At 39.1% G+C, this 25,000-nt stretch overlaps 1 protein-coding gene across 2 annotated transcripts in view; it reads left to right on the forward strand.

Annotated features, from left to right (window-relative positions):
- Positions 1 to 25,000, forward strand: part of slc12a2 (solute carrier family 12 member 2) — a 116,508-nt gene that overhangs the window by 55,638 nt on the left and 35,870 nt on the right. For both annotated transcript variants that reach the window (XM_086096003.1, XM_086096002.1), the window contains exons 8-17: positions 1,075 to 1,199; positions 2,141 to 2,225; positions 2,334 to 2,488; positions 2,589 to 2,696; positions 2,872 to 2,995; positions 4,588 to 4,689; positions 9,476 to 9,631; positions 12,751 to 12,850; positions 13,228 to 13,339; positions 13,685 to 13,825. In XM_086096003.1, the coding sequence (XP_085952129.1) occupies positions 1,075 to 1,199; positions 2,141 to 2,225; positions 2,334 to 2,488; positions 2,589 to 2,696; positions 2,872 to 2,995; positions 4,588 to 4,689; positions 9,476 to 9,631; positions 12,751 to 12,850; positions 13,228 to 13,339; positions 13,685 to 13,825 (1,208 nt within the window). The remainder of the gene's footprint in view (positions 1 to 1,074; positions 1,200 to 2,140; positions 2,226 to 2,333; positions 2,489 to 2,588; positions 2,697 to 2,871; positions 2,996 to 4,587; positions 4,690 to 9,475; positions 9,632 to 12,750; positions 12,851 to 13,227; positions 13,340 to 13,684; positions 13,826 to 25,000) is intronic.

Genomic DNA, 25,000 nt, shown 5'->3' on the forward strand with positions numbered 1-25,000 from the left:
TCAAGCTTTCAACAAACATGCATTAAAATGTAAGTAATGACCAGGGCATATAGACATTTGTAGACACCAGTTAATACAGTTATCAGCAAAAAAAAAAGTTGATTTGGTGTTGAGTTATCCTTAAACGTACAGGCTTGATAAGCGATTCAGAAAATGGATGGATATACTAAAGTGAATACGTTTCATATCACAAAATCATATTTGTTTCGTCCTGAGTTTTGATTTTGACTTGAAATCTGTAGAGTAAATGTTTTTAAAAAACATTACAGTAGATCTCATATTTTATTTTTAAACAATTTCTGTCTGAGACATTTTTGCATCCCCCTATTGAGATTCATAAATACATTTGTTAAAAAAAAAAATGTCTGGTTACTGTGCCTCTTTTGTGAACATTTGATAATTTTATATAGCAGCACTACTGGATGCATATCTCGTGACAGACAATGATAGAACATACACTATATACTAGGCTTTACAAACACGATCAAGATTTTTTGGGCCAATCAGCAATCGAGTTTGGGGAAAAACAATAACCGATTCGAGCAGAAGATAGAGCAATATATCATCACCATTCGTTATGGATAGGGATTGACCCGGCCCACAAATAGCGAAAAACCTACATATAATAGACGTCAATTGAACTGCATAGGGAAACAAATCTTTAAAAACTACTGATAAAGATTTAATAGCATGTAATGTCTTATTTTGTGGAGTTAATCAATGGTGTTAATTGATTGATCGGTAAATTAAGACATTACAGCCGATCACCGATTTTGCATAGAATGCTAAATATCGTCCAATCCAACCAAATCGGTGGAAAGTCTACTATATACAGATAATGTGCAAGAGATTGAGTTTTTTTTTGAAGATCTATATCATCTCTATTGTCAATCTACTGTGACATGAGGGTTTGACTGTCCACTTGTTGTTGTGCCCCATTGCTGACTCATGGTTGTATGATAAACATTTAAATTATGAGTCTAAATGTGCATGTACAATCTGATCATTATTAACATTATTATTGTTATTGTTGATATCATACATTTTGCAACAGTTTTGTTTGTGTTCTCTTAGGTGCTATCATGTGGGAGAATATGGGTCCTGACTTCAGGAAAGAAACATTCTTTTCCGTCTTTGCCATCTTTTTCCCTGCAGCTACTGGTATTCTAGCTGGGGCCAACATTTCTGGAGACCTTGCAGTAAGTCAACAGTTTTCAAATCTCTGGAATAGCCGATTGAGACAAGAAGTGGGTATATGTGGCCAACAGTATGGTTTCATGGTTCGAAAGAGCAATGCCGTTTCCACATTTTCTCTGAGAATGTCGATGGAGAAGTACCCAGAATGTCAGAAGAAGCTGCATGGTGTCATTAAGAAAAAGTGTAAGAGGTGAGGTGAGCTGCCAGAGTGACATAAGACTTCAAGTTGGAAGTGAGACTGCATCAAGGATTGGCCCTGAGCCCGTTTTGATGTGATATGGTAATAGTCAGATGAGGTCAAACTGGAGTCTCTGTGGACGATGATATTTGCAGCGTCTGCATATTGTGATTTGCAGTGAAAGTAGAAAACACAGGTGAAGGGAACCTAGAGAGTTGCTAGTATGTACTGAGAAGATGAGAAATGAAGGTCAGTTGCAGCAAGAGGATCAAGGAGGGGTCGCCACATCCATTCATGGATGTGGTGAAGCAATACTTTCAGACCAAGAATCAGAGCAGACGATGCAGAGAAAATGGGGAGATGGGAGAGGGTGATACGCGCTATAGGATTAAAAAAAAAAAGTATACAAGGTGCCCCCCACAAAAAAAATTACTTCTTGTTGCAATGACTTCAAAATTGTAAGGAATGTATGAAAACGGATCAAGATTTTATATTTAATGTTTTATTTGAGGCGTGCTTTGTCCTCCCTATTCCTGCTAGTATTGATGAAGCCAGGCAGAGAATCATTTCCGCTTGACGTGTGCTGTGTCATAAGCAGTACACATATTGAACACTTATGAAACCGGTCCTCAAATAGATGATTGCTTTTAAAATTATGCCAATTTTTTGGGGGAACCTTGTACTGCATGGCTGAATGGATGGCATTTTCCTTGTTTCTGTGATTGGTAATTTTACGCATGTCTTTTACTTGGATGCTTGTTCCAGGACCCACAGCTGGCCATTCCCAGAGGATCACTCCTAGCCATATTAATCACTGGAATAGTTTATCTGGGAGTTGCTGTTTCTACAGGTAATTACTTCATTGTATATTCTTAGCAGACAGACGGTAAGATATTGCTTACTTTCTCTTTTCAAGAGTATCTCATTACTTTTGAGAGTTTAATGCTTGTCACTCCAGGTTCCTGTATTGTGAGAGATGCCAGTGGAAATGGCACAGTCAGTTCTCAGTTCCTGATGAATTGCACTGATGCTTCCTGCAAATTTGGCTATGACTTCTCTGCTTGTAAAAGTGAAAAAGATGGCTGTCGCTATGGCCTACACAATGATTATCAGGTAAGATCAGTTTTAATCTTTACTCTTAAAATTATGTCAGACTCAAAATTATTTGATTCATTAGGTGCATAAGGCAGACATGTTTTGATTGTCTGTCCAGGTTATGAGCATGGTTTCGGGTTTCGGGCCTATCATTACAGCTGGAATCTTCTCTGCCACCCTGTCTTCAGCACTTGCATCGTTGGTCAGTGCACCTAAAGTATTTCAGGTGAGACATCACTTTAAAATATGTAAGACTTTCACAAAATTGAAGATTGGCAGCATTGAGTGCCTTGCTTAGAGGCACCTTAGCCATGAATAGAGAAACAAAGGGGAAAAAATCTAGTTTAAATTAGATTAGAGTTGTAAGAAACATGCTGTATTGTATGATTTTGTTTTTACAGGCTTTATGTAAAGACAACATTTACCCTGGCCTTGGAATGTTTGCCAAGGGTTATGGCAAGAACAATGAGCCTCTCCGCGGCTACATCCTGACCTTTGTGATCGCTCTTGTGTTCATCCTAATTGGTAAGGGACACTGCCTGTTATAGTAATAGGGTGCAAAAATTGTGTTCCTAAAGTATTATGCGTTAAGGATTTACCTTAAACATTTGAGTTTGAGCTATTCTGAGAAAGCTTTTACATCCAATTGTTTTTGTTGTCTGTGTTATGAATCTTAGATAGATTTGATAATTACTTCCCCATCTGATCCTCGTTAAATGTAAATTACTAAAGGACAACGTTCCACATGATTAAGCATGTCACAGTATTTATGCATAATAGGAAAAAAGAAAGATCTTTCTGCTAACAAAACACTTATAATAAATGAAAACACTGGACATTTCAAGAAAATAAACTAGTTTGTGCTATGTTTTTCTATTCAAATCATGGCATAAATCTGAATTTCATTATGGTAACTAACCAAATATAACACGTTATAAACTTGATTGTAAATTTTAAAGTAAGTGTTTCCTCTGCTGTCAACTGAATTAAACTGCCCTCAGGCTCGCATTGCGACTGTCACTAGACCATACCCAGAAAATGGGTGAGCCATGACGTTTGCAACTCATGCCGAGGGCAGTTTGCCATCAATTTTAGTCAACAGCAGGTTGACTGAGACGGATGAAAATTAATGGATTCATCTGATCAATTCTTCTTCCACAAATGCAATATTAATTAGAATAAATGCAATATATTAATTTGAATACAGAGGTGTCACAAAGGGGGGGGGGGGTCTGATCGTTTTAATCTCCTGTGTTAGCCGAGGGAGACCTGGAAAACAGGCTGGATAGGGGTACTCGAGGACCAGGGTTGAGAACCACTGGTCCACTGTTATGTTCTTTTACTTGTCACCATTTTGAGGTAGCTTTCCTCTTCTTTGAAATGCTTCTGCATGTGTTTGCTGCTGTTGCTTTGCCGCCTTGCGCTTGTAGGTCTTAAACTGGTCTGGATGATTCTTTTGTAAGTGACAAATCCACTCAGAAGTATTAATGTCAGCTGAGCTGTGCTGGTTCCTCCACGAGAAACCGCTTGTTTAACAGCAATTGCATGTTGCTGTTTCACTATCGTTTTGTTGTAGTGAAAAGTAATCTCGTACACCAGACATGTTGGTGTTAGGATTTACGGCTGCCGTAAAGCGCGTCGATGCCGCAAAAACACTTGAAACTGGATCGGTCCGATCACGTGACTAAATCTTATTCTGTCCGATACTCATAAAAGAGCTGGATCGTGAGCCGATACCGAATATCGGATTGGGTCATCCCTAATTGAAGTTGTCATAATTACCTCCGCAAAATCTGTGGAGTTTGTAACTGATCATCTCCTGCTATGGTACAATAAAAAAAAGATCACTAAAACTACAGCAAAATGATCCTCAAGCAAGACCATCCTACGCTAAAAAAAATAAAACACAACCATCGTACCTCATAATTCTGGACTTAGTTTAATTGTCCCCTACTTACTAGTATAAATATGACACATATCCTGATGCTTAGTGTACTGTTAATTTGAGACCACATTTCCATACAGAGAACATGTCTCATTCATGCTACATGATGTGAACAACGACAATACTGTATTTAAGAACGTGAACAACTGGTCATCTTTTCTTTTTTTTTCAGCTGAGCTGAACATCATTGCCCCTATCATCTCAAACTTTTTCTTGGCCTCCTACGCATTGATCAACTTTTCTGTGTTCCACGCGTCATTGGCTAACTCCCCAGGTAAGTTATAGGAAGATGAATGAAAGACTGATGTAACCTTTTATGATATACAGTATCAAAGCAGTTACAGGAATGATAAACGTCTGAAAATCACAAAGACATTAGCTTTGTGGGACAAACCAATCAATGTGTTTCTCCTATGATGTGTTTTTCCTACGTGTTTCTACTCTGTGCCTCGACTGGATGACTGACTGAGCCTCTCACCCTTTCTCTAAGGGATAGCCTGCACACCCTGTGGAGGGAACTCATTTCAGCCACTTGAAGCTGTTATCTTGTTCTTTCAGTCTTGAGTGTTCTGTGTCTGGGTGAGGGGAAAACATTTTCTCAAGTTTTTTTTGGTCATAAATGGTTCTGAGCTGTACTTTGTCCGGTACCATTTGCCCTGGGTGACCTTATGTCTCACGACAACTGAGCTCCTTGGATCATTGAGAGACCCCTCCGTTACTGTAAGGTGATGACTCAGACAATAAGCAGAGTTGGGCATTCTGTCAATATTGACGGAAAGTTTGTCAACCCATCAATGACGGATGCCCATTTTGTTGACGATTGATGGGAAACTTCGAAAAATAGATTAACTAAGCATTGATGGAAGGGGGGTTTTCATCCGTCAATGTAATCGTCAATCCGTCAGAAAAAAAAAAGAATATTAATTCGGCAATCCATCCAATGACGGACATACCATTTTGCTGACGGATTGCTGAACCATTGACAGAATGCCCACTTTGAAGGACGGAAACGGTGACGGGCGCTGATTTTGCTGAGCAATCGACGAATGATGGTTGACATTTCGGCTTGAAATATTGACGGATTGACAAAGACGGAAGGGTGTCCCGACTGTTGACGATTGCCAAATGACGGACGCTCAAAATTCATTGCCGCACCCACCTCTCACAATAAATATTATTAATAATGATTATTGTAAATAAAGATAATGGAATTACCAGTACACAAAGCATTAAAAGCAAACGTATGCTATCAGTAATGCTATCAGTATGTTTGTACATGACATTGCCTTTATCAGTTATCTCACAACCATACGTACACTATGCCATTGAGCATGTGGTTAGCTGCATCTTGATACAGCATAAAGCACAAAAAAAAGATGGTCTTAAGTAAATACAGCAGTAGTGCTTTCTTTTTTCTACATCGTTATAAACAGCACTGTCAAGTGAGTGTTCATTGCACTCAAAAAAGTGCAAAAAAACAAAATACAAAATGTCACAAAATACAATTTATGCAAAAAAAATTTTTTTAAATGTTGCAATTCCTTCAGTAATAATTGGGGCATCTCAAGTCGCATGGAATAAAGCGCTTTCAGCATTTCGTTATAATTAACATTTTGAGGGTGCAAAAACATGAATAAGCAGCTTGAAAACTACAGGGTTTGATTGTGGCGGCTGTGGATCAGGGTGTAGAGAAGGTCGTTCAGTAACCAGAAGGTCGGCTGTTTGATTCCTGCTCTCCTCAAGTCATGTGTCGTCGTGTCCTTGGGCAATGCACTTCACACACATTGCCTTCAGTGCTAATCACCCTGGTGTATGGAAGGTGCAATTGTTTGGTGGTGGTCTGAGGGGGCCGTAGGGGCACACTGGCAGCCATGCTTACCGCCACCACAGTGTGAATGTGTGAGTGCATGAATAATGTATCCATTCCATTGTAATGCATTTTGAGTGTCTAGAAAAGCGCTTTATGACTCCGATGCATTATTGTTATTATTTTTAAGGAAGAAAGATGTATGTTACTTTTAAAAATATGCTCTGATTAACTTTCTATGTTTTTTTGTACATATTGAATTCTATGCTCTTTTCTCCCTTAACCCCAGAGCGCTAGCTGTGCTCCAGGTACAGATTCTCAGCCTTGCGTCTAATTCCGCCCAACAGATTGTGTATTTACCTGCACATAAATGGTACATGGCTCAATTTGAGGCTAACAATTTTGTAAATATTGGTGAAATAGACTTATTTCTACTACCTGACAAGATTTTGCCACCTCTCCAAAAATAATTTGGATATAAAATTCAGCCTCGTCATTTCCAATCTCACTCAGGGGAAATCCTTGCATCAGGGATCTCCAAGTTTGGTCGTCGAGAGCCCCTATCTAGCCTGTTTTGCATGTCTCCCTCCTCAAGCACCAGCAACAAGCCCCTCCAACAGCTCTGATAATGATACTGATTATATGATTCATTTTATTTTAAAGGGGCAATGCACATTAATGAACAACAAATTAAATTGTTAATATGCCAGATTCTAGCAGCAGTTGCTAATTTACATCTGTAGTCCCCTATACATAAATACATTAAAATGCACATTACAAAGTCAATATAAAACATATAAGAACATTGCAATAAAACAACAGAATGTCACAGTAAGACAAGATAAAAACTAAAATATATAAAAAGAGATAATGGTCACACTTCTAATTGTCCTTCAGCCAACATTTAAGATTTCATTTGAAGGATGAGTATGTGGGACATTCCCTAATTGTGGAAGGCAGACCGTTCCAAATTAATAATAACATTTATAGATAGACAAGAGTTGGTGAGACAGCGATGTACCTGAGTTAACGCAGGTGTGTTGGAGGAATGAGACATAGAAAACGGGCTGGATAGGGGCTCACGCGGACCAAACTTGGAGACCCCTGCCTTACATAGTACTGAGTAAAGTGGCATGTACACTTTATGTGTTGTGGTTGTAGTCTCATTGTATAACAATGCAGTATAACTGTGTCCCATCACTAAAAGTCTATTACAAACCCAATTCCCAAAAAGTTGGGACACTATACAAATTGTGAATAAAAACTGAATGCAATTATGTGGAAGTGCCAAATTTCAGTATTTTGTTCAGAATAGAACATAAATGACAGGTCAAAAGTTTAAACTGAGAAAATGTATAATTTTAAGGGAAAAATATGTTGATTGTAAATTTCATGGTGCCAACAAATCTCAAGAAAGTTGGAACAGGTAGCAATAAGAGGCTGATGAAATCAATTGCACTTACACAATTACACAAAAAAACTGCTGGAAGACCAGTTACCACTGATGAGGTCCACTGGCAACTTGATTGCAGTATAAAAAGAGCTTCTCAAAGTGGCAGTGTCTCTCAGAAGCGAAGCTGGGTAGAGAATCACCAATTCTTCCCATGTTGCGCAGAAAGATAGTGGAGAAATATCAGAAAGGTCTCTACCAGCGAAAAATTGCAAAAAGGTTGAAGTAATCATCATCTACAGTGCATAACATCATCCAAAGATTCAGAGAATCTGGAAAAATCTTTGTGTGTAAGGGTCAAAGCCGAAAAATCATACTGGATGCCCATTATCTTCGGGCCCTTAAACAACGGCACTGCACCGCAAACAGGAATGCTTACTGTAAGGGAAATCACAGAAAGCGCTCAGCAATACTTACAGAAAACATTATGGGTGAACACAATCCACCGTGCCAGCCGCCGTTGCCAGATGAAACTCAACAGGACAAAGAAGAAGCCATTTCTAAAGCAGACCAAGAAGCGCAGGCGTTTCTCTGGGCCAGGGGTCATTTAAAATGGTGTGGCAAAGTGGAAACCTGTTTTGTGGTCAGACAAATCACGATTCGAATTTCTTTGTGGAAAACTAGGGCGCTATATCATACTGATTAAAAAGGACAAGGACAACCCAAGTTGTTATCAGCACTCAGTTTATAAGCCTGCATCTGTGATCGTAGAGGGTTGCATGAGTGCGTGTGGCATGGGGCAGCTTCCACATCTGGACAGGCATCGTCGATGCAGAAAGGTATATTCAGATTCAAGAACAACATATGCTACCATCCAGGCATCATCACTTTCAGAGGAGATCTTGCATTTCTCACACGATAATGCCAGACCACATGCAGCACCAATTACAACATCATGGCTGCGTAGGAAAAGGATCCGGGTATTGAAATGGCTAGCCTGCACTCCAGTTCTTTCACTTATAGAGCACGTTTGGCGCATCATAAAGGGGAAGGTGCAAGAAAGAAAGCTCAAGATAGTGGAACAGTTAGAGAGAAACGTGTTAGACAAGAATGGGACAGCATTCCTCTTTCTAAACTTGAGAAACTTGTCTCCTCGATCCCCAGACGTTTGCAGACTGTTGTAAGAAGAGGGGATGCCTCACAGTGGTGAAAATGGCCTTGTCTCAACTTTTTTGAGATTTGTTGACACCATGGAATTTAAAATCAACATAGTTTACCCTTAAAATTATACATTTTCTCAGTTTAAACGTTTGACCTGTTCTCTATGTTGTATTCTGAATAAAATATTTAAATTAGGCACTTCCACATAATTGCATTCAGTTTTTATTCACAATTTGTATAATGTCCCAACTTTTTTGGGGAATTAAGTTTGTACTTCAGTTTTTGTGGTACCCCTACATTCAGTGAGTAAATATGGTCCTATTTAGCAGATGTAACTTTCTTAGCTCATGTATAATAGTCTCATGACTGATACCTCATTCTTTAACCCAAGTACATTCAACATCAAGATGCTGTCTCTCTCCATGCTCTTTGTAACTTGTTTGTAATTCATAATCACAATTAATTTAAAGAAAAAGAAAGAAGATAAGGTTTCTTATGTTGTATCCCCCTTTTTTCTCTTGAAAACTGCTAAAGTACTTACAACTGTCTTCGTTGGTGTATTTGACAAAGTGTAATATCTAATAATTTGTTTGATCATTTTAACAGAATAGTTTTGCAGAGGTCTAGATGTGGATATGGCAGTAGTACTTTTTACACTTTTCTTTAATGTATTTGTTCTGAATTGTGACATTGATATCACAGGGTGGCGTCCCAGCTTTAAATACTACAACATGTGGGTTTCACTTGCTGGAGCTGTATTGTGCTGCGTGGTAATGTTTGTCATCAACTGGTGGGCTGCTCTCTTCACCAACGTCATTGTTCTGGCACTCTATATTTATGTCAGCTATAAAAAGCCAGGTAAGTGTGTAATCTTAAAATGATCTTAAATGTATTATGTAATATTACTTAAGATGTCAAGCATTTTATTGAGTTATAGCCACCTAGATTAGTAAAGTGATCTTATTGAGTGAGAAAGTGCTGTTAAGTTTTGAACTCAGTTTTACTAGCCACCTTTTTGTCAGTTGTCTACTTTAACTTCCTTTGATTTAAGTATGCATGATTACTGAAAACCAGCCGTAAAGTTTGATGAAACTCAATACGTTTCTTTACCGTGTGTCTACCTTAACAAAAAGAATGGAAGTTTTTCCAAATGTCATGTCTTTTGCTCACTAGAATAAGTTAATGTTTTGACACAAAGAGATTCAAGTTGCATTCACAATGCTATCATCCAAAAGCTATTAATGTGCAGTACAATAAAAAGCCTGTGCATACATCACTGGTTCCTAACTGTTGTTACACCAGAACCTACATTTTCCTATTGTTGCTAACTCACAACCCACTTGTTTAATTGTTAAATGTATTTGTGAAGAATACACTTTCAAACAAAATATGTTTATCATATTTTTAACCTTAAGGCTGACCTCTGTAACAATTTGGCCAAATTGGTGATCGTGTCTCATATGGAACGTCACGCCATTTTGAACGCAGTTCATTTTTGTTTAAGGGTGCCAGGTTTTCTCTTGTTCGAATACAAGGAGAAAACCCGGGTAAATACACCGTAAATGAGTCTTAATTCGTCGGAAAAGGCCATTATCCGCCAACTCGGCTGCCAACCAAATTTGCAAGGCGATTACGTTATCAAAATGCGACGCATGGTTGCCTTAAGCTACTTGCATTGCAGAAGCTCCGTATGTATTTATGCCGTATCTAAGCGTCCCATGTTTAATGAAAACCAAATTGGAGTTTATTGTCAAACTAAGAACACAACATGAAGAATTACACGCATTGTATATTTGACTCATTCACCCACAGCCATTTACACTGAAACAACCCCCTTCGTTCCCAGTTATTTTAATGCATTTTGACTGATTTTGCAAGGCCCACAGAATATTGTGTTCTATTGCTATAAAAACATGGAACCTATTAAAAGAAATATTAGTCTCTTTTTTCATCAGAATTTTTTTTTAAATATCTTTTTCTGTTTCCAAGTTCGATTCTCGAGATCCACTATCCAGCCTGTCTTCCATGTCTCCCTCCTTCAGCGCAGCTGAATCTAATGATCACCTCATCAGCAAGCTTTGCAGAAGCCTGATGACGATGACGATCCTAATAACTACAATTGCCTCAACTAGTGATGCATTGAATATTTGGCCACCGGAAATTATTGGCCGAAAATGGCAAAAATATGCATTTTCGGCATTCGGCCGAAATAAAATTAAAGCCGAAAAAATGTTTGAAAGAGGATGTGGTGACGCAAGCAAAAAATAAAAACCGCTGTGAGGAACCGTCTGTTTGAATTAAACACCAAATGCGGGGGTGAGTGTCCGCCTCGCTATTCGCTGGCGTTTGTGAGTACCGGCAGCTTCATTGTGCACACCGGAGAGGTGTCGCTTGGTAAACTATGTCGAAAAAGAGCGCTGCCGAGTACTGCGCCTTCCTTTTTTTCTTTGATGAGACCCTTGAGCGCTTCCAGTTTTTCACTTGCATTCGGTTGGCCCTGTAAATACTTAAGCTAATGTTAGCACTATTGCTATCAACAGTTTTAAACAACACTTACCACTATCTCCGGGTGACTACAGACCTGTATAAGACGTCGTGTGTATGTAGTCCGTTCCCAAAGCCGATTGCGAAGAAATGTATTTATTTATTTTAAAACATTGGCGAATATGTGAATGTGCCGATTTAAGTGCGCCGCACGGTGTCCCTCTCCAAATAGCCTACAAATGCGCCATCCGCACCGCACCGCACGCATCCGTGCCCACTGGTGCGAACTACTGTACATTTAAAATGCTCAGTTGCTCACCCCGCGTTTGGTCTTTAATGTACCATTCGCAAACATGTCTGCGATGTGGACGCATTTCAATTTATACTGTGCTTTGTTAAAATGCCAGTACTTAATAGACCTAAATATTTTATAACATTATAATTTTAATTATAATTAATGCAATCATAACAAAAAATCTGCTCTTTTTTTTTTTGCCGCTTAAGTTTTGGGGTTTTCGGTCAAGCATTTCTCATTTTCAGTTTTCGGTTTCGGCAAAAACAATTATTTTCGGTGCATCTCTAGCCTCAACCATTCTCTCTAGTTCAGAGGCTGCATCAAAGTATGCTCTAGCACAAAAAACACACACATAAAAAACGTATAAATACATCTTTGGGAGCATGGTAATATTTAAAATAGAACGTATTTGTACATTTTTGGGAGCGAATGAGTAAAATATAAAACATTAATTTATAAAACATTGCTAGCGCTAATGCAAAGTGATTGGACAATCCCATTCAAATGCTAATGGCATTAGCATCGACTTCGAAAATGATATTCCTTCAAACGAATATTAACACACAAACGCTGTGGACACACAGGTAAGATATCACTACTCACAAGCACATTTTTTTTCCTGATCTGCAAAAATATGAGTTATGTTAAAAGAGCTAACTAGCTAAGCTAGCTTACTAATTTAATTTCTCCTTGTCCTATTAAGTTATATTTCCTATCCTCAAAATTCAAGGATACAATATACATATATATATATATATATATATATATATATACATATATATATATATATATATATATATATATATATATATATATATATATATATATATATAGATATAGATATAGATATAGATATAGATATACTGTGAATGCAATGCACAGTGGCCGTTTGTACTCGTTATGACCTATCATTTGTTGAACAGTTGGAATATGGTCCATCATGCACCCAAAAACTGCCGTTGATACAAGTCCTCACTTGATACAGAACTGTCATGCTGCAGTGTGCCCTTGCAACCTAAACAAATGCAATGTAGACGTTACGACTTAGAACACACCAGTGTGCACACAGTTTGACATGCAGCTACACATACATACATACACCACATGGGACAGATGGCCTGTGGCTCAGCAGGGTGACCCACAAGCACACTTTCTAATTCCAATGTGTGTTTCCATGTGTATGCTCTCACCCATCCAGATGTGAACTGGGGCTCGTCGACCCAGGCACTGACCTATCATCAGGCTCTCACCCACACTTTGCACCTCAGTGGAGTAGAAGACCACATTAAGAATTTCAGGTATAAAAGACAAGTAAGCACTCATCAACCAACATTGGATTTGTGTAGATCACTTTTGTGTTATGGCTAGATCAAGTTAACATCTGAAGCTGAATGGTTATTTTACTATTTACAGTTCAGATGGAAGCTAATAAGGAGTATAAAATGCATCAAATGGTGTCTTAGGAATGATTAGTGTGGCCTCAGGGTTCATTCTCATGTCTTCTCACCACTTATTTATAATACCAAAGAGATTAACATATTTGCTTTGATTGTACTAATCTTCTTAAAATACCCACCAATGCTCGCCGACCTCTACCCTAAGAACTCTACCACAGTAAAATGAAAACGTATTTTTTTATGCAATGATGTACATGTTTGCTTATTTATGTATATAGACCCCAGTGCCTGGTGATGACTGGTTACCCTAACTCCCGTCCAGCTCTATTGGACCTGGTCCACAGCTTTACCAAGAATGTGGGCCTGATGATGTGCGGTCATGTTCGCACAGTGAGCAAATTCTTTCTTATGGCATTGAATTTCCTGCAAACAGTAGTATCTAATTTTATTATTGTGATGCATTTACGACAGTATTGGGTACACCTCACCCATTAAAGACAAAAATTTGAATATATTTCCTTCTTGCAATATTTTTAAGTTTGACAGTAATCAAAAGGATGTGGACACTGCAATGGCATGGAAATTATTCTGAACATAGTAACACATTCTAAACACAGCCAGTTAAGTATTTATTATTAGGTTTTTTTTCAGGAAGAAAAAAAAGTATTTATTATTAGTATTGTTATGTTATTATTTATTTGACTGTGTACCATATGTGTCTTTGCCACCTCACAGGGTTATAGAAGGCCAAACTTTAAAGAGCTGGCAACAGACCAGTCCCGTTATCAGCGTTGGCTGTTGAAGAATGAAACAAAGGCTTTCTATACACCAGTGTTTGCAGAAGACATGAGACAAGGAAGCCAATACCTCCTACAGGTAGGAAGACATTGCCACTAAATTACCCAGCAGCAAACCTTTGCAGTGACGTTTGTCAGATGTAATTTTACAAAGGTGTATTTACAGCAATTAAGTGGGGCTGAAACTTTGATCAAAAGCTAATGGAATGGAATGGAATGGAATCTATTCATAAGATATAAAGTGTTTCTATGTGTGTAGTAATTCAGTTAAGACCAGTGTTTCAAATTCACCAACATTTCAAAGTTACCTCATATTTATTACGGGCTTGCTGCATACATGTTTTACACAATATATTTTCAAACTTGTCAGTGATTGCGGGTAGTTATTAACACTTTTACTCCCAGCCATTTTCACTGAAGCAACCCCTTCGCCCCCGGCTGTTTTATTGGATTTTGACTGATTTTGCAAGGCCCACAGAATATTGTGTTCTATTTCTAATAATAATAATACATTTTATTTTTCAACACACTTTACATCTACCAGAGATCTCAAAGTGCTACAATAATAAAAATGGTAAAAGAAGAAAATCTAAGTAAAAGTCACAAAGAAAAATAAAACAAGTTTATAAATTAAAATGTATTTTAAAAAGAAAAGTTTTAAGTCCATTTTTAAAACTATTAGTAGTCTGGGGAGTCCTGAGGTTGTCCGAAAAGGCATTCCACAGGCGTGGAGCAGCAGAGCAGAAGGCCCGGTGCCCCATTGTGCGGGTCTTGGTCCTGGGTGGGAGAAGACGGTAGGTATTTGAGGAGCTGAGATGGGAAGCCAGTGTAGTGAGCGTAGGATGGGGTGATATGTTCGTGTTTCCAGACTCTCATCAGGATCCTAGCAGCACTGTTCTGAAGGCACTGCAGCTTCTGGATATCTGTTTCCGTTTTGCAGCAACTAACATTTGAATATAGCTAAGTTTCATCAATATTCACATTCCTGGTGAAAACACTGACATAAAGAGTTTGGTGCAATATTGCCCTGACTGATTTCTTTTTTTTTTCCCTAAGAGCTCAGTATTGTTCATTCGGTAATTTTATCGATTTGACATGTCATTATCATTGCTCTTTTTTAAATGTATCTATTATTTTGTATGTGGGTGAGTATGTGCGTGTGAGTGTGTGTGTATTCATTAGTTCACCAAAAACCTATTTAAAAAATCCCATACCGTTCACCTAAACCGAACACCGCCGTCAGGAGACCCAAGGAAGGACCAAAGAAAAGAAAGGAAAGTGAAATCCAGCACCGACCTTCAGCAACCCTAGAAACATCTAAATTCCAACAAATCAGGGAGACCTCCCCGGCGGTTAGGCGGGGACACGGACAGGGGACGGCAGCACTGCTCTATACTGCGGTCTGCCCCAACCAATGGCACCCCCCCACACACACAGTTGTGTGGTGCATTCAAATTGGAGGGGAGTTGTAGGGCCAAGACTGTGTTTCCACCCTACCCCACCCCCCCAAAGTGTGTTATGTGCCCTATATGTCTATAAAAGTGTATTGTGCAAAACTAGTGCAGTGAGCTAAGAGGAGCGACCAGCGGGCCCCCCCCCCCCCTCAACCGGGCGGGGGCAGGAGGCGCACCCGCCCCACCGGGACCCCGGCGGGCACATGGGACCAGCCCGGCGGGGCGATAGGGCTAGACCCCCGGATACTGGGGCCCGCCCGACGTGCCAGGAGGTCCACCGGAGCGGGGCGGGAAAAACACCAAACACACCCACCCTCCGAGCCCCCGGCCGGCCCAGGGGAGGGGAAGGAAGGCGGACAGGGGAGGGGGAAGGAGATGACAAGAAGGGCAAGGGGCAGCGGCAGGGCCGCAGAGAGAGGGGGAGAGGAGGAGGAAGGGTGACGAGGGAGAAGAGACAGGGAGGCGGAGGACGGGCAGGGAGAGGCGAGGAGGGAGAGGCAGCAAGGGGGAGGAAGGGGGAGGGGGGAGGGAACCATGGGGCATCTCGGCGGCCCACAGGCCTCGAACCGCGTCGCCGGGCCCAGAGCGACGGACCGCGCCGGAGCGGCGTCGCCCCGGACACCACGGAGAGTCCCGCAACGCAGCACCCCCCAAGAGACCCAGGGAACGGCCAAGACGCAGCCGCCACCCAGCAGCCAACAGAAGAGGGGCAGACCCGCCCACGCCCAGCCAGGGGGGGACAGCACCTATAGAATTAACCCACTGGCATGCAGTGAATCCGAATATTAACCCTTAGTGCCCATTGGAGGTGAATCTGCTCGATCCTGTTGGCAGCAACTGGGTTCCTGACTATAAAAACACAACCATTAGTTAAAAAAAAATTCTAAGACTTTAGTCCAGAAATACATACCCAGAGTGCATAACCATAAAGCATGAAAATAAGTGTCTGTAGTGTTTTGTAAACACTGGAGACAAATGTCGGAGTCTGAGAGTCCCATTTTCTTCATCATATATTGAGTAATGTATGTTCTATGGATAATTTTATATTGGATAAGTTGTAAATTTGTGTGTTTTGTCATTTTTAAAATGTTTTCACAAACTTGAATCCAAAAGTCAGATTCCGGAGCTATAGACAAGTCTGTCTCCCATTTCGAGATGGGTAAAGACGTTTTATCAGTATATGAAAATAACTTATATATTTTTGAGAGTTTTTTTGTTGTTGTCGGAGAAAGCTTGGTAATATCTTTAGCTAAAACAGGCGGTTGGAGCGTACCCGAAGTGTTGGAATTTGTTTCTTTATCATACTTTTAACTTGCAGATAATGTAAAAATTTTCCGTTTTATATTTTTGGAGAAAGGATGTATATGATATAAACATATTATCTGAGAAGAGATGGTGGAGATGTGTAATTCCTTCCTGCTCCCACACACCTAAATAAAACGATTAGTTGTTAAGTTGAAAGTCGGGGTTATGCCATAGAGGAGAAAGCCCACAGGGCTCCACTTGGGCTTTTGTAATTTCTAGTGCCTTCCACCAGGCAGTCAGGGTGGCGGAAATCATTGGGTTTTTAAAACAATTATGTCGCTTAATCGATGTTGTAATAAAGAGTAAATCTAGAAGTCTGAGGTTATTACAATCTTTCTGTTCTAGTTCCAGCCAACAGTTAGTATCTCTGTTGGGTTGTGCCCATACAATTATATATTGTAGCTGGTTAGCTATATAGTAGTGCATAAAATTTGGTGCCTCTAGACCTCCTTTGGATTTATTTTTCTAAAGAGTAGATAGACTAATCTTTGCTTTTTTTTTTATTCCAGTAAAATTTTGTAACGGCTGAGTCCAACAACTGGAACCAGTTAGCCGTGGGTTTAAATGGAATCATTGAGAAAAAATTGTTTATTTTGGGTAAAACTTTCATTTTAATAGTGGCTATTTGTCCTATGAGAGAAATAGGAAGATTATTCCAGCGCTCCAAGTCACTATAAATGCTATCCAGAAGTGGAGTAAACTTTAAATGAATTAAATCAGTTAATTTAGGTGAGATTTTTATGCCTAAGTATTTTAAATTACCAATAGGAAATGAGTAGTGTGGGTCCTGGCTTGCAGGGTTCCGGGAATTTTCTGTAATAGGTAGAAGTATTGATTTTGTCCAGTTAATAGAATAATCTGATAACTGTGAGAATTTAGTTATTAAGTTAAATGCTTCCCCTAACGAAATAGCAGGCTTTTCTAAATAAAGTAAAATATCATCGGCATATGGATTAATTTTATGTTCTGTTACCCCAGAGTGAATTCCTTGAATCCTTCTTTCCTGGCATATGGCTAATGCAAGCGGTTCAATAAATATTGCAAATAATAAAGGGGACAGTGGGCATCCCTGTCTTGTGCCTCTCTGTAGAGTAAAACTCTGAGATATAATCCCATTAGTAGTAACTGTAGCTTTAGGAGAATCATATAATACTGACATCCAGTGAATAAATGACTTCCCAAAGCCAAATGTATTTAAAACAGCAAAGAGGAAGGACCAGTTAACTTTGTCGAAAGCTTTTTCTGCATCCAATGATATAATAACTGCCTTTTTATCATGCCGCTGTGACATGCTAATAAGGTTAAAGAGCCTCCTAATATTATTAGTAGAGTGACGATCTTTAATAAAGCCTGTTTGATCGCTATGAATGATTGTCGGGATTACTGTTTCTAGTCAAGATGTGAAAGCCTTAGTGATAATTTTAATATCAGTGTTAATTAGTGAAATCGGACGGTAACTTGATGGAAGGGTGGGGTCTTTTTCTGGCTTTAATAAAAGCTTAATTGCTGCTGTATTCATGTGTGGGCGTATGTAACCATTAGTTTTAATTTCTGTTACTACTCTTAAGAATAGTGGAGCAAGCATTAACCAGAAGTGCTTAAAAAATATAGCCGGATAACCATCCGGGCCAGGTGCTTTGCCATTAAGCATACTATCTAGAGCACTGTACAACTCGTTGAAAGTAAGTGGCGCATCTAACATATCTTTATATTCAGTAGTTAACTGAGGTATATTTAAGATACTGAGGAATGTCTCAATATGCTCTGGGTTAGGCTTGTTAGTTTCTGAGTATAGGTTGTGATAATAGTTATAATTTTTTTTATTAATTTCTTCTGGTGATTGTGTGCATTCACCAGATGTCCCTTTAATAGCCGTTATAAGAGATTTTTCCCGATTGCGTTGAAGTTGGTTTGCAAGAAATTTACCTGATTTGTTATTATATTCAAAGTTGTTGTATCTCAATTGTTGTATTATAAACTCTGTCTTTTTAGTTAGCATATCGTCTAACTGTATTTTTGTATTTTGTAAGTCAGTCCATATTTGGTTATTTGGGTTTATTGCGTACTCATCCGTCAGTTGTTTAATTTTATCTTCCAAGTATTTTTCAAATTTTTGATCCTGTTTCTTTTTATAAGATGAATATGATATAATTTTACCTCTAATTACTGCTTTCCCAGCTTCCCAGAGAAGAGATGGAGATAGGTCTGTAGAGTCATTTATTTCCAAAAAGTCTGCCCACTCTTTTCTTATAATTTTGTCAAACTCTGCGTCACAGTGAGATGTTAAAACGCCATGTCGGTGGTGGTTTAAAAGTATAATCAATTTGTAGGGAAAGGGAGACTGGTGCATGGTTGCTAATAATAATAGGATGTATTTTTGTAACAGTTTTTTCAGCAATAGAGTTATTTGTAAGAAAAATATAAATTCTTGAAAGACTGGTGCACAGCGGAAAATTAGGTAAATTCCTTCTTATTTGGGTTTTTAAGTCTCCAGCTGTCGACGAGGCCAAAATCATCCATATATTCCCCTATTACTTTAGTAGATTGTAATCGCCTTATACATTTTGTATTATTAGAAAGATTTATTAATGGATTTAAGACTGTGTTAAAGTCTCCTCCAATAATAATAGTAGAGTTCGCTGCTAATTCAAACAGCTGAGAGAAAAATTCATGGAAAAAGGCCGGATCATCATTATTAGGGGCATATAAATTACCAAATGTATATATTTTATTAAATATAGTCACCTGAATAATAATGTATCGACCCTCTGGGTCTGTTATTGTATTATTTAGAGTAAAGAATAAATTCTTATGTATGAGTATACAGACTCCTCTTTGTCTACTGTTATAAGGGGCAGAGTACGCTTGGCTAAAATTCTTATCAATAAGTAATTTTTCTTCAGATTTTTGTAGGTGGGTTTCTTGTAGGAGGCAAATATCTGCTTTTAATTTTAAGAGATGGTCTAAAGTTTTTATTCTTTTTGCCTGTGAGCGAGCGCCGCAATTATTCCAGGAAACCAGAACTAATTTATGCATACAAACAATATAGACTCAGTCCTGTGTATATCTCTGTATAGGCATTTTTTCAATACTGGCATGTTATAGGATAGAATCAAAGTGGTTAGGTGATTTATGTAATTTGTGTAAAATATGAGGTAACGTGTAAGTAAATATAACAGTGAAAAAACGGGTAGGGAGGTGAAAGTGAAGGAAATTAACGGGGATTAAACATAACAAAACACCAGTAACTGGTAACCTAAGCGATAGATAGATATAGTTGTGTATTAATATTATATTTATAATATAGCCTAAACATAATGAGTATTCATATTTTAGGTTTTATAACCACATATACAGTATATGTATACATCTAATAATCAAACTAAGTTTAGTTCCACCAATGCCAATTAGAACAGCCAGGGAGTGGAGTTGGGGTTCCGGAATAGTTGGCCATCGATATATAACTTATCAACGGCTATCGTAGTCCGTTTACCCTCCTGCCTATTTTGTCTCATTATAGGAAACAGTACCTTTCACCGCTCATTAATCTCTCTCGGGAATTGATCATTCATTCCAAATGAAGTCCCTTTAAGCTCACCCGTCCTTTACTTTTAACAAATTAATTATTTTTAAAATGCTCAAACTTGGCGATAATAGGACGGGGTTCGTTGCCCCTACGGGCTCCAAGCCGATGTACCCGGTGAAAAGAGATGTTATTTACCGTCTCCTGAGGAATTTTTAACGACGTCGTCATAATTTTTTTTATCTCAACCTCTGGATTGTCAGAGGTATTCTCGGATATGCCTGAGAATATTAAATTCTCCCTCATGCTACGGGATTGGACACCCAGAACAGTTTATTTTAGCGTTTTATTCTCCTTTTTAATGGTTTCCAACTCGGCTGTAACAGCCGCGAGTGAAGAGCGTAACTCGGCATTATCTCGTTGGAGGTCACTTACCTGTTGGCTGACGAATTCCAAGCTTACCTTTAATTGTTTGACGTCCTCGCGGATGAGGCAAAGGACATCTAGTTTTTTATTTATGGACTCCAGCATACTGACCGAAACGTCCGTAGTGGTTAGGTCGTCCGTGTCCGTCGCTGAGTCATTTTTCCTCTTCTTCGAAAGTTTCTCGACGGAAGGATCCTCCATCGCGCAGCTGTAAAAATAACCGTAGATGAAACGTTCAAGGTCCTCCACGCTGGGTGGTATTCCAAATCTGCCGGATGAAAGAGAGAAGAGAAAAGCCAAGATATATGATGGTTAAATTCGGATTAGTATAGCATAATAGAGCTAGTTCTATTTTAGCAGCAGGGCGCTACCATGTTGGGGTTTCCCGGTCTCGCTGTAGGTCTGATTTATCTCTTAAACTCTGCTGCCACCTGCTGGCCTTTTTTTTGTGGGGGGGGGGGGGGTTGTTGTCAGAAGCTGCATCACAGTATTCTGTATGCTCTTGCATTAAAAAAACGTTTAAATATGTTTTTGGGAGTGGATGACAAAGTATTAAAAATGTTTACACGTTTTTGGGTTTGAATGAGTTAAGGATAAATGATTGCAGGCAACTTGATCAATCTTTATACATTACCGTATTTTAACGGCCATAAGGCGCACTTAAAAGTCTTAAATTTTCTCAAAAATCGACGGTGCGCCTAATCGTGAGGTGCGCCTTTTGTGTGCACCGAGTTCCAAAAATTTGCCGTGCGACTTTGGTAAGCGCTCCTCTTGACTGGCTGTGTGGGGGCATTTCCCGCCGACACATTACTTATATACATGAAAAGCAGACCAGACTGAGGACAGCCATGATGACAACACAAAATAGTCAACTGAAAGCTGACAGCATGCGGACGCTCAATACACGCCCGCAGTAGTGCCGATATGTGCTACGAAGAGACACGCTTACGAAGCAGTTAAAACTGCAAGCTATCAGTTACGCGGAAGAACATGGCATTCGAGCAGCCGCGAGAGAATTAAAGGTCAACAAGTCCATGGTTTGCAAGTGGAGGAAGCAGGAAAAAGAGCTTCGCCAAGTCAATAAGACGAAGCTGAGTTTCCGTGGAAACAAGGCGAGGTGGTTGTTTTTTCCCCTTTGAAGGATGGTTCTGAGTGAATACTCGTATCAAATGCACCGTACTAAAACAAAATCAAATACGAATAAATATTTCAGAAGTATAGAAATGACTCAATCACAATATAAAATTTCAGTGTTTGATAAAATAATAAAACAATATTTCATCCCTAAATTAATTCACGAAATCGGCTATATTACCCCGACACTTGTAAATAAATTTAAATACAGTTCTAATTGGCTACTAAATCATATTTTAAACACTACTAAGGGGAGCGCAAGCCATGCTTTTATGTTTTCATGCAATGTGGTACAGCCGTGTGATCCATTCACACAAACGCTCCCTTCCTGCCTCTTTTTTGTTCTGCCTCCCCAATAACCAGTGCCAACATGGTGCTCTTGGAATTACAGCTTGCGATGATCGGGTGGTGTCTTGTCAGTTTCAGACTTGTAGTGTGACTACACGTCCGGTCCATGTCACAGAGCAAAGTTATCGGGTAATCTGACAGCGCGACTGTCGTAAAAGACAAAAAAGTCATGTAGTTTGATCTTGGCATTAGGTAGCCTTTTGACAATTTCATTCATATTGTAAAATAACATCAACAAACATATTGTATCATACTGTCTTGAACTCGTACCCTCCTTGCGACAACGATAACCAAACCAAGAAAATTTTGAACATGTTCAAAACTTCCTTGCCACAAGAAAACCCATTAAAACTGTTGGTTAAAGATGCATTGTGGACAGGGGCATCTCTAGCATGAAAAGTTGAGTGGGGCACAACAGTGGGCACTTTACATCCTCAAGCAACAAAGCCTACACAATAAATTCTAATTAAATTCAAGATCACAATCCAGTCCAAAAGCGCTATATAAATGAAGTAACATTTTTCATAGCCTTACAAATTAAGGGTATGAATTAAACGTTCGAATGGTTCGAAATTAAAATGCTACTCACCGGTACTGTTCATTCAGCTCAGTTTCTAGCTTCACTTTATTATCAATTGGCCAGATTTTATATGCTGCTTCAAATTCAGCACATGGAAATGTTTTGCTGAAATTACTGAAAAGTGTGCTGTCCACAAGCTGCGCTGCTATAAGGTGGTCTCTCTTGCCAAATCTGTCCTCCACTTGAGCCACAAGCTTCCTCCATAACTGCTGCAGTGTTTTTTCCCCTCCGTTACTTCAGCGCTGCCTCTCTCTCTTGAGCAATGACGTCATCAATTAATCTTCTTCATTCATATTGTTGGTTTGCTATTGCGTATAGTCTTTTTGTTCCCGATGAAAACCAATCTATCTTACTGCTGTATACTGGCATCTGCCAAAACTAAGCATGTGTTGATTGCATCTTGAGGTCACGTGACATTAGTCCTGTATTTTAATTGGATGATGGGCCCAGTTAACGTGGCTGTCTATTGAGAGCAGCTTTGGACATGCGCACTATGATTTGAGTGGCTTAAACAAGCACTCATGGGCCAGCCCTATATCAGTCCTGTTTAGAAAGTTAGACCATTGATCTTGGCTTTGTATTATACATACATGTTTATAACGAAATTACCTTACAAACATAATTGGTATTTATTTGAATATTATAATTCTTGATAAAATAAAATGTTATAAATTATTAGCTATAAAGAAGACCAATTGTGAGCCTGCATATAGTGCTAAACAGCGCCATCTGGTTGGGCCAGGCCCCACTGGCTCCAAATGCAGACGTTACTGATTGTGGAGTCTTATTTGATTTCGATTCACAAGAGTTCAGAATGATTCGATTTAGATTTTTTTCCCCCCAATTTAATTAGATTACTTCAATTCTATCCGATATTGATTAATCAGTCATCAGTTCATCTTAAATATCAAGGACATGATAAAAACTCCACAAACATTAAATTCAAAATTGAATTTAGCTGAGGCAGTAACTGGTTAAACTGGTTAAATGATTTAATTTATTAATGAAAGTAATACGTGTTACACTTGTCACTTGAGTGTTACACAAACTTTGACATCAGCAAGGATAAAATGAAATTTCATTCATATATTCATCCATCCATTTTCTTAACCGATTGTCCTAACAAGGGTCGCGGAGGGCGCCGGAGCCTATCCCAGCTGGGTTCAGGCAGTAGGTGGGGTACACCCTGAACTGGTTGCCAGCCAATTGCAGGGCACACCGAGACAAACAACCATCCACACTCACAATCACACCTATGGACAATTTGGAGTGTTAAATTAACCTGCCATGCATGTCTTTGGAATGTGGGAGGAAACCGGAGTACCCGGAGAAAACCCACGCAAGCACGGGGAGAACATGAAAACTCCACCCAGGAAGGCCGAAGCCCGGACTCGATCTCACGTCCTCTGCACTGAGAGGCAGACGTGGTAACCAGTCATCCACTGTGCCGCCTTCATATATTCAATTCATTCTAATTCAATAATTATAAATATAAATAAAAAATATTCTGAATTGTCTTAAAGTGTAATAAATCAGGTCTTTCATAAATGTAAGAAAATCCTTTTAAATTCATGTGAACAGTAAATTTCAAGAAAACGGTAAGATACAAAAACATTTGGCCTTCAAAATATTTTCATATGAATTTATGTGAAAAAGAGAAAATAATTGATTCATGCTTTTATGAATCTATCATGCTCAAAAAGGAAAATAGTTTTGTTTTTCAAACCCAACCCAAATTTTTCGACATTATGCATGCTCCACCAATGCCCAGATGAGTACAAAGAGCGTGACTTCTTAACTGCTGCTGCGCCTATCAGCTTGTATCTTCCCTTCAGTGTGGGTGGCAAGGCACCTTTGCACAAGCTTGACACAGAGGCTGCAGTTACGCTTTAGGCCAGAGGTGGCAGACACATGTAAAAAAGTGACAAGTTCCACAATGCACCTTGGATGAACCCCAACAAGAAGGCAACATTCACTACCTTTGTCCTCTCAGTGGGATACGGGCTTTAATAATGATGCTACAGAACACTTGAATAATTACAGCACATTTGTCAGATGAAAATTGTTTGTTTCAACTGTCAGACATCAAGGACACTAACTTCTTTTGCCTGCATTGATTAGCCTTACATCAAGGGGTGACAAAAAATTTTTGTCGCTAGCTGGTTTCTTTTAAGGGTTGAGTGTGAAACCATATCATGTAAATCTATAATTATCATATAATTCCGAATAGATTGAGCCAAGGAGAGGTTTAACTATTTTGGGATATATTTTAAAATGGATAACAAAAAATGTTTGCAATATCTCAATGTGATTAAAAATGAAGACAATTTGCCATTTTTTTGGTAAAAATTTTACCATGAAACATGAACTAAATGCACATGATTTGCTTTGCCGGGGCACATGACCAGCGGGCTGAAGGTTTGACACCTGTCCCTACATAATATATTAATTGACTTGAGTGCTCCAGGGATGAACCTTTTGCAC

This window comes from Leptonotus elevatus, chromosome 15, assembly GCF_054856555.1.
Source record: "Leptonotus elevatus isolate MCC_2025b chromosome 15, RoL_Lele_1.0, whole genome shotgun sequence".
Taxonomy (NCBI): domain Eukaryota; kingdom Metazoa; phylum Chordata; class Actinopteri; order Syngnathiformes; family Syngnathidae; genus Leptonotus; species Leptonotus elevatus.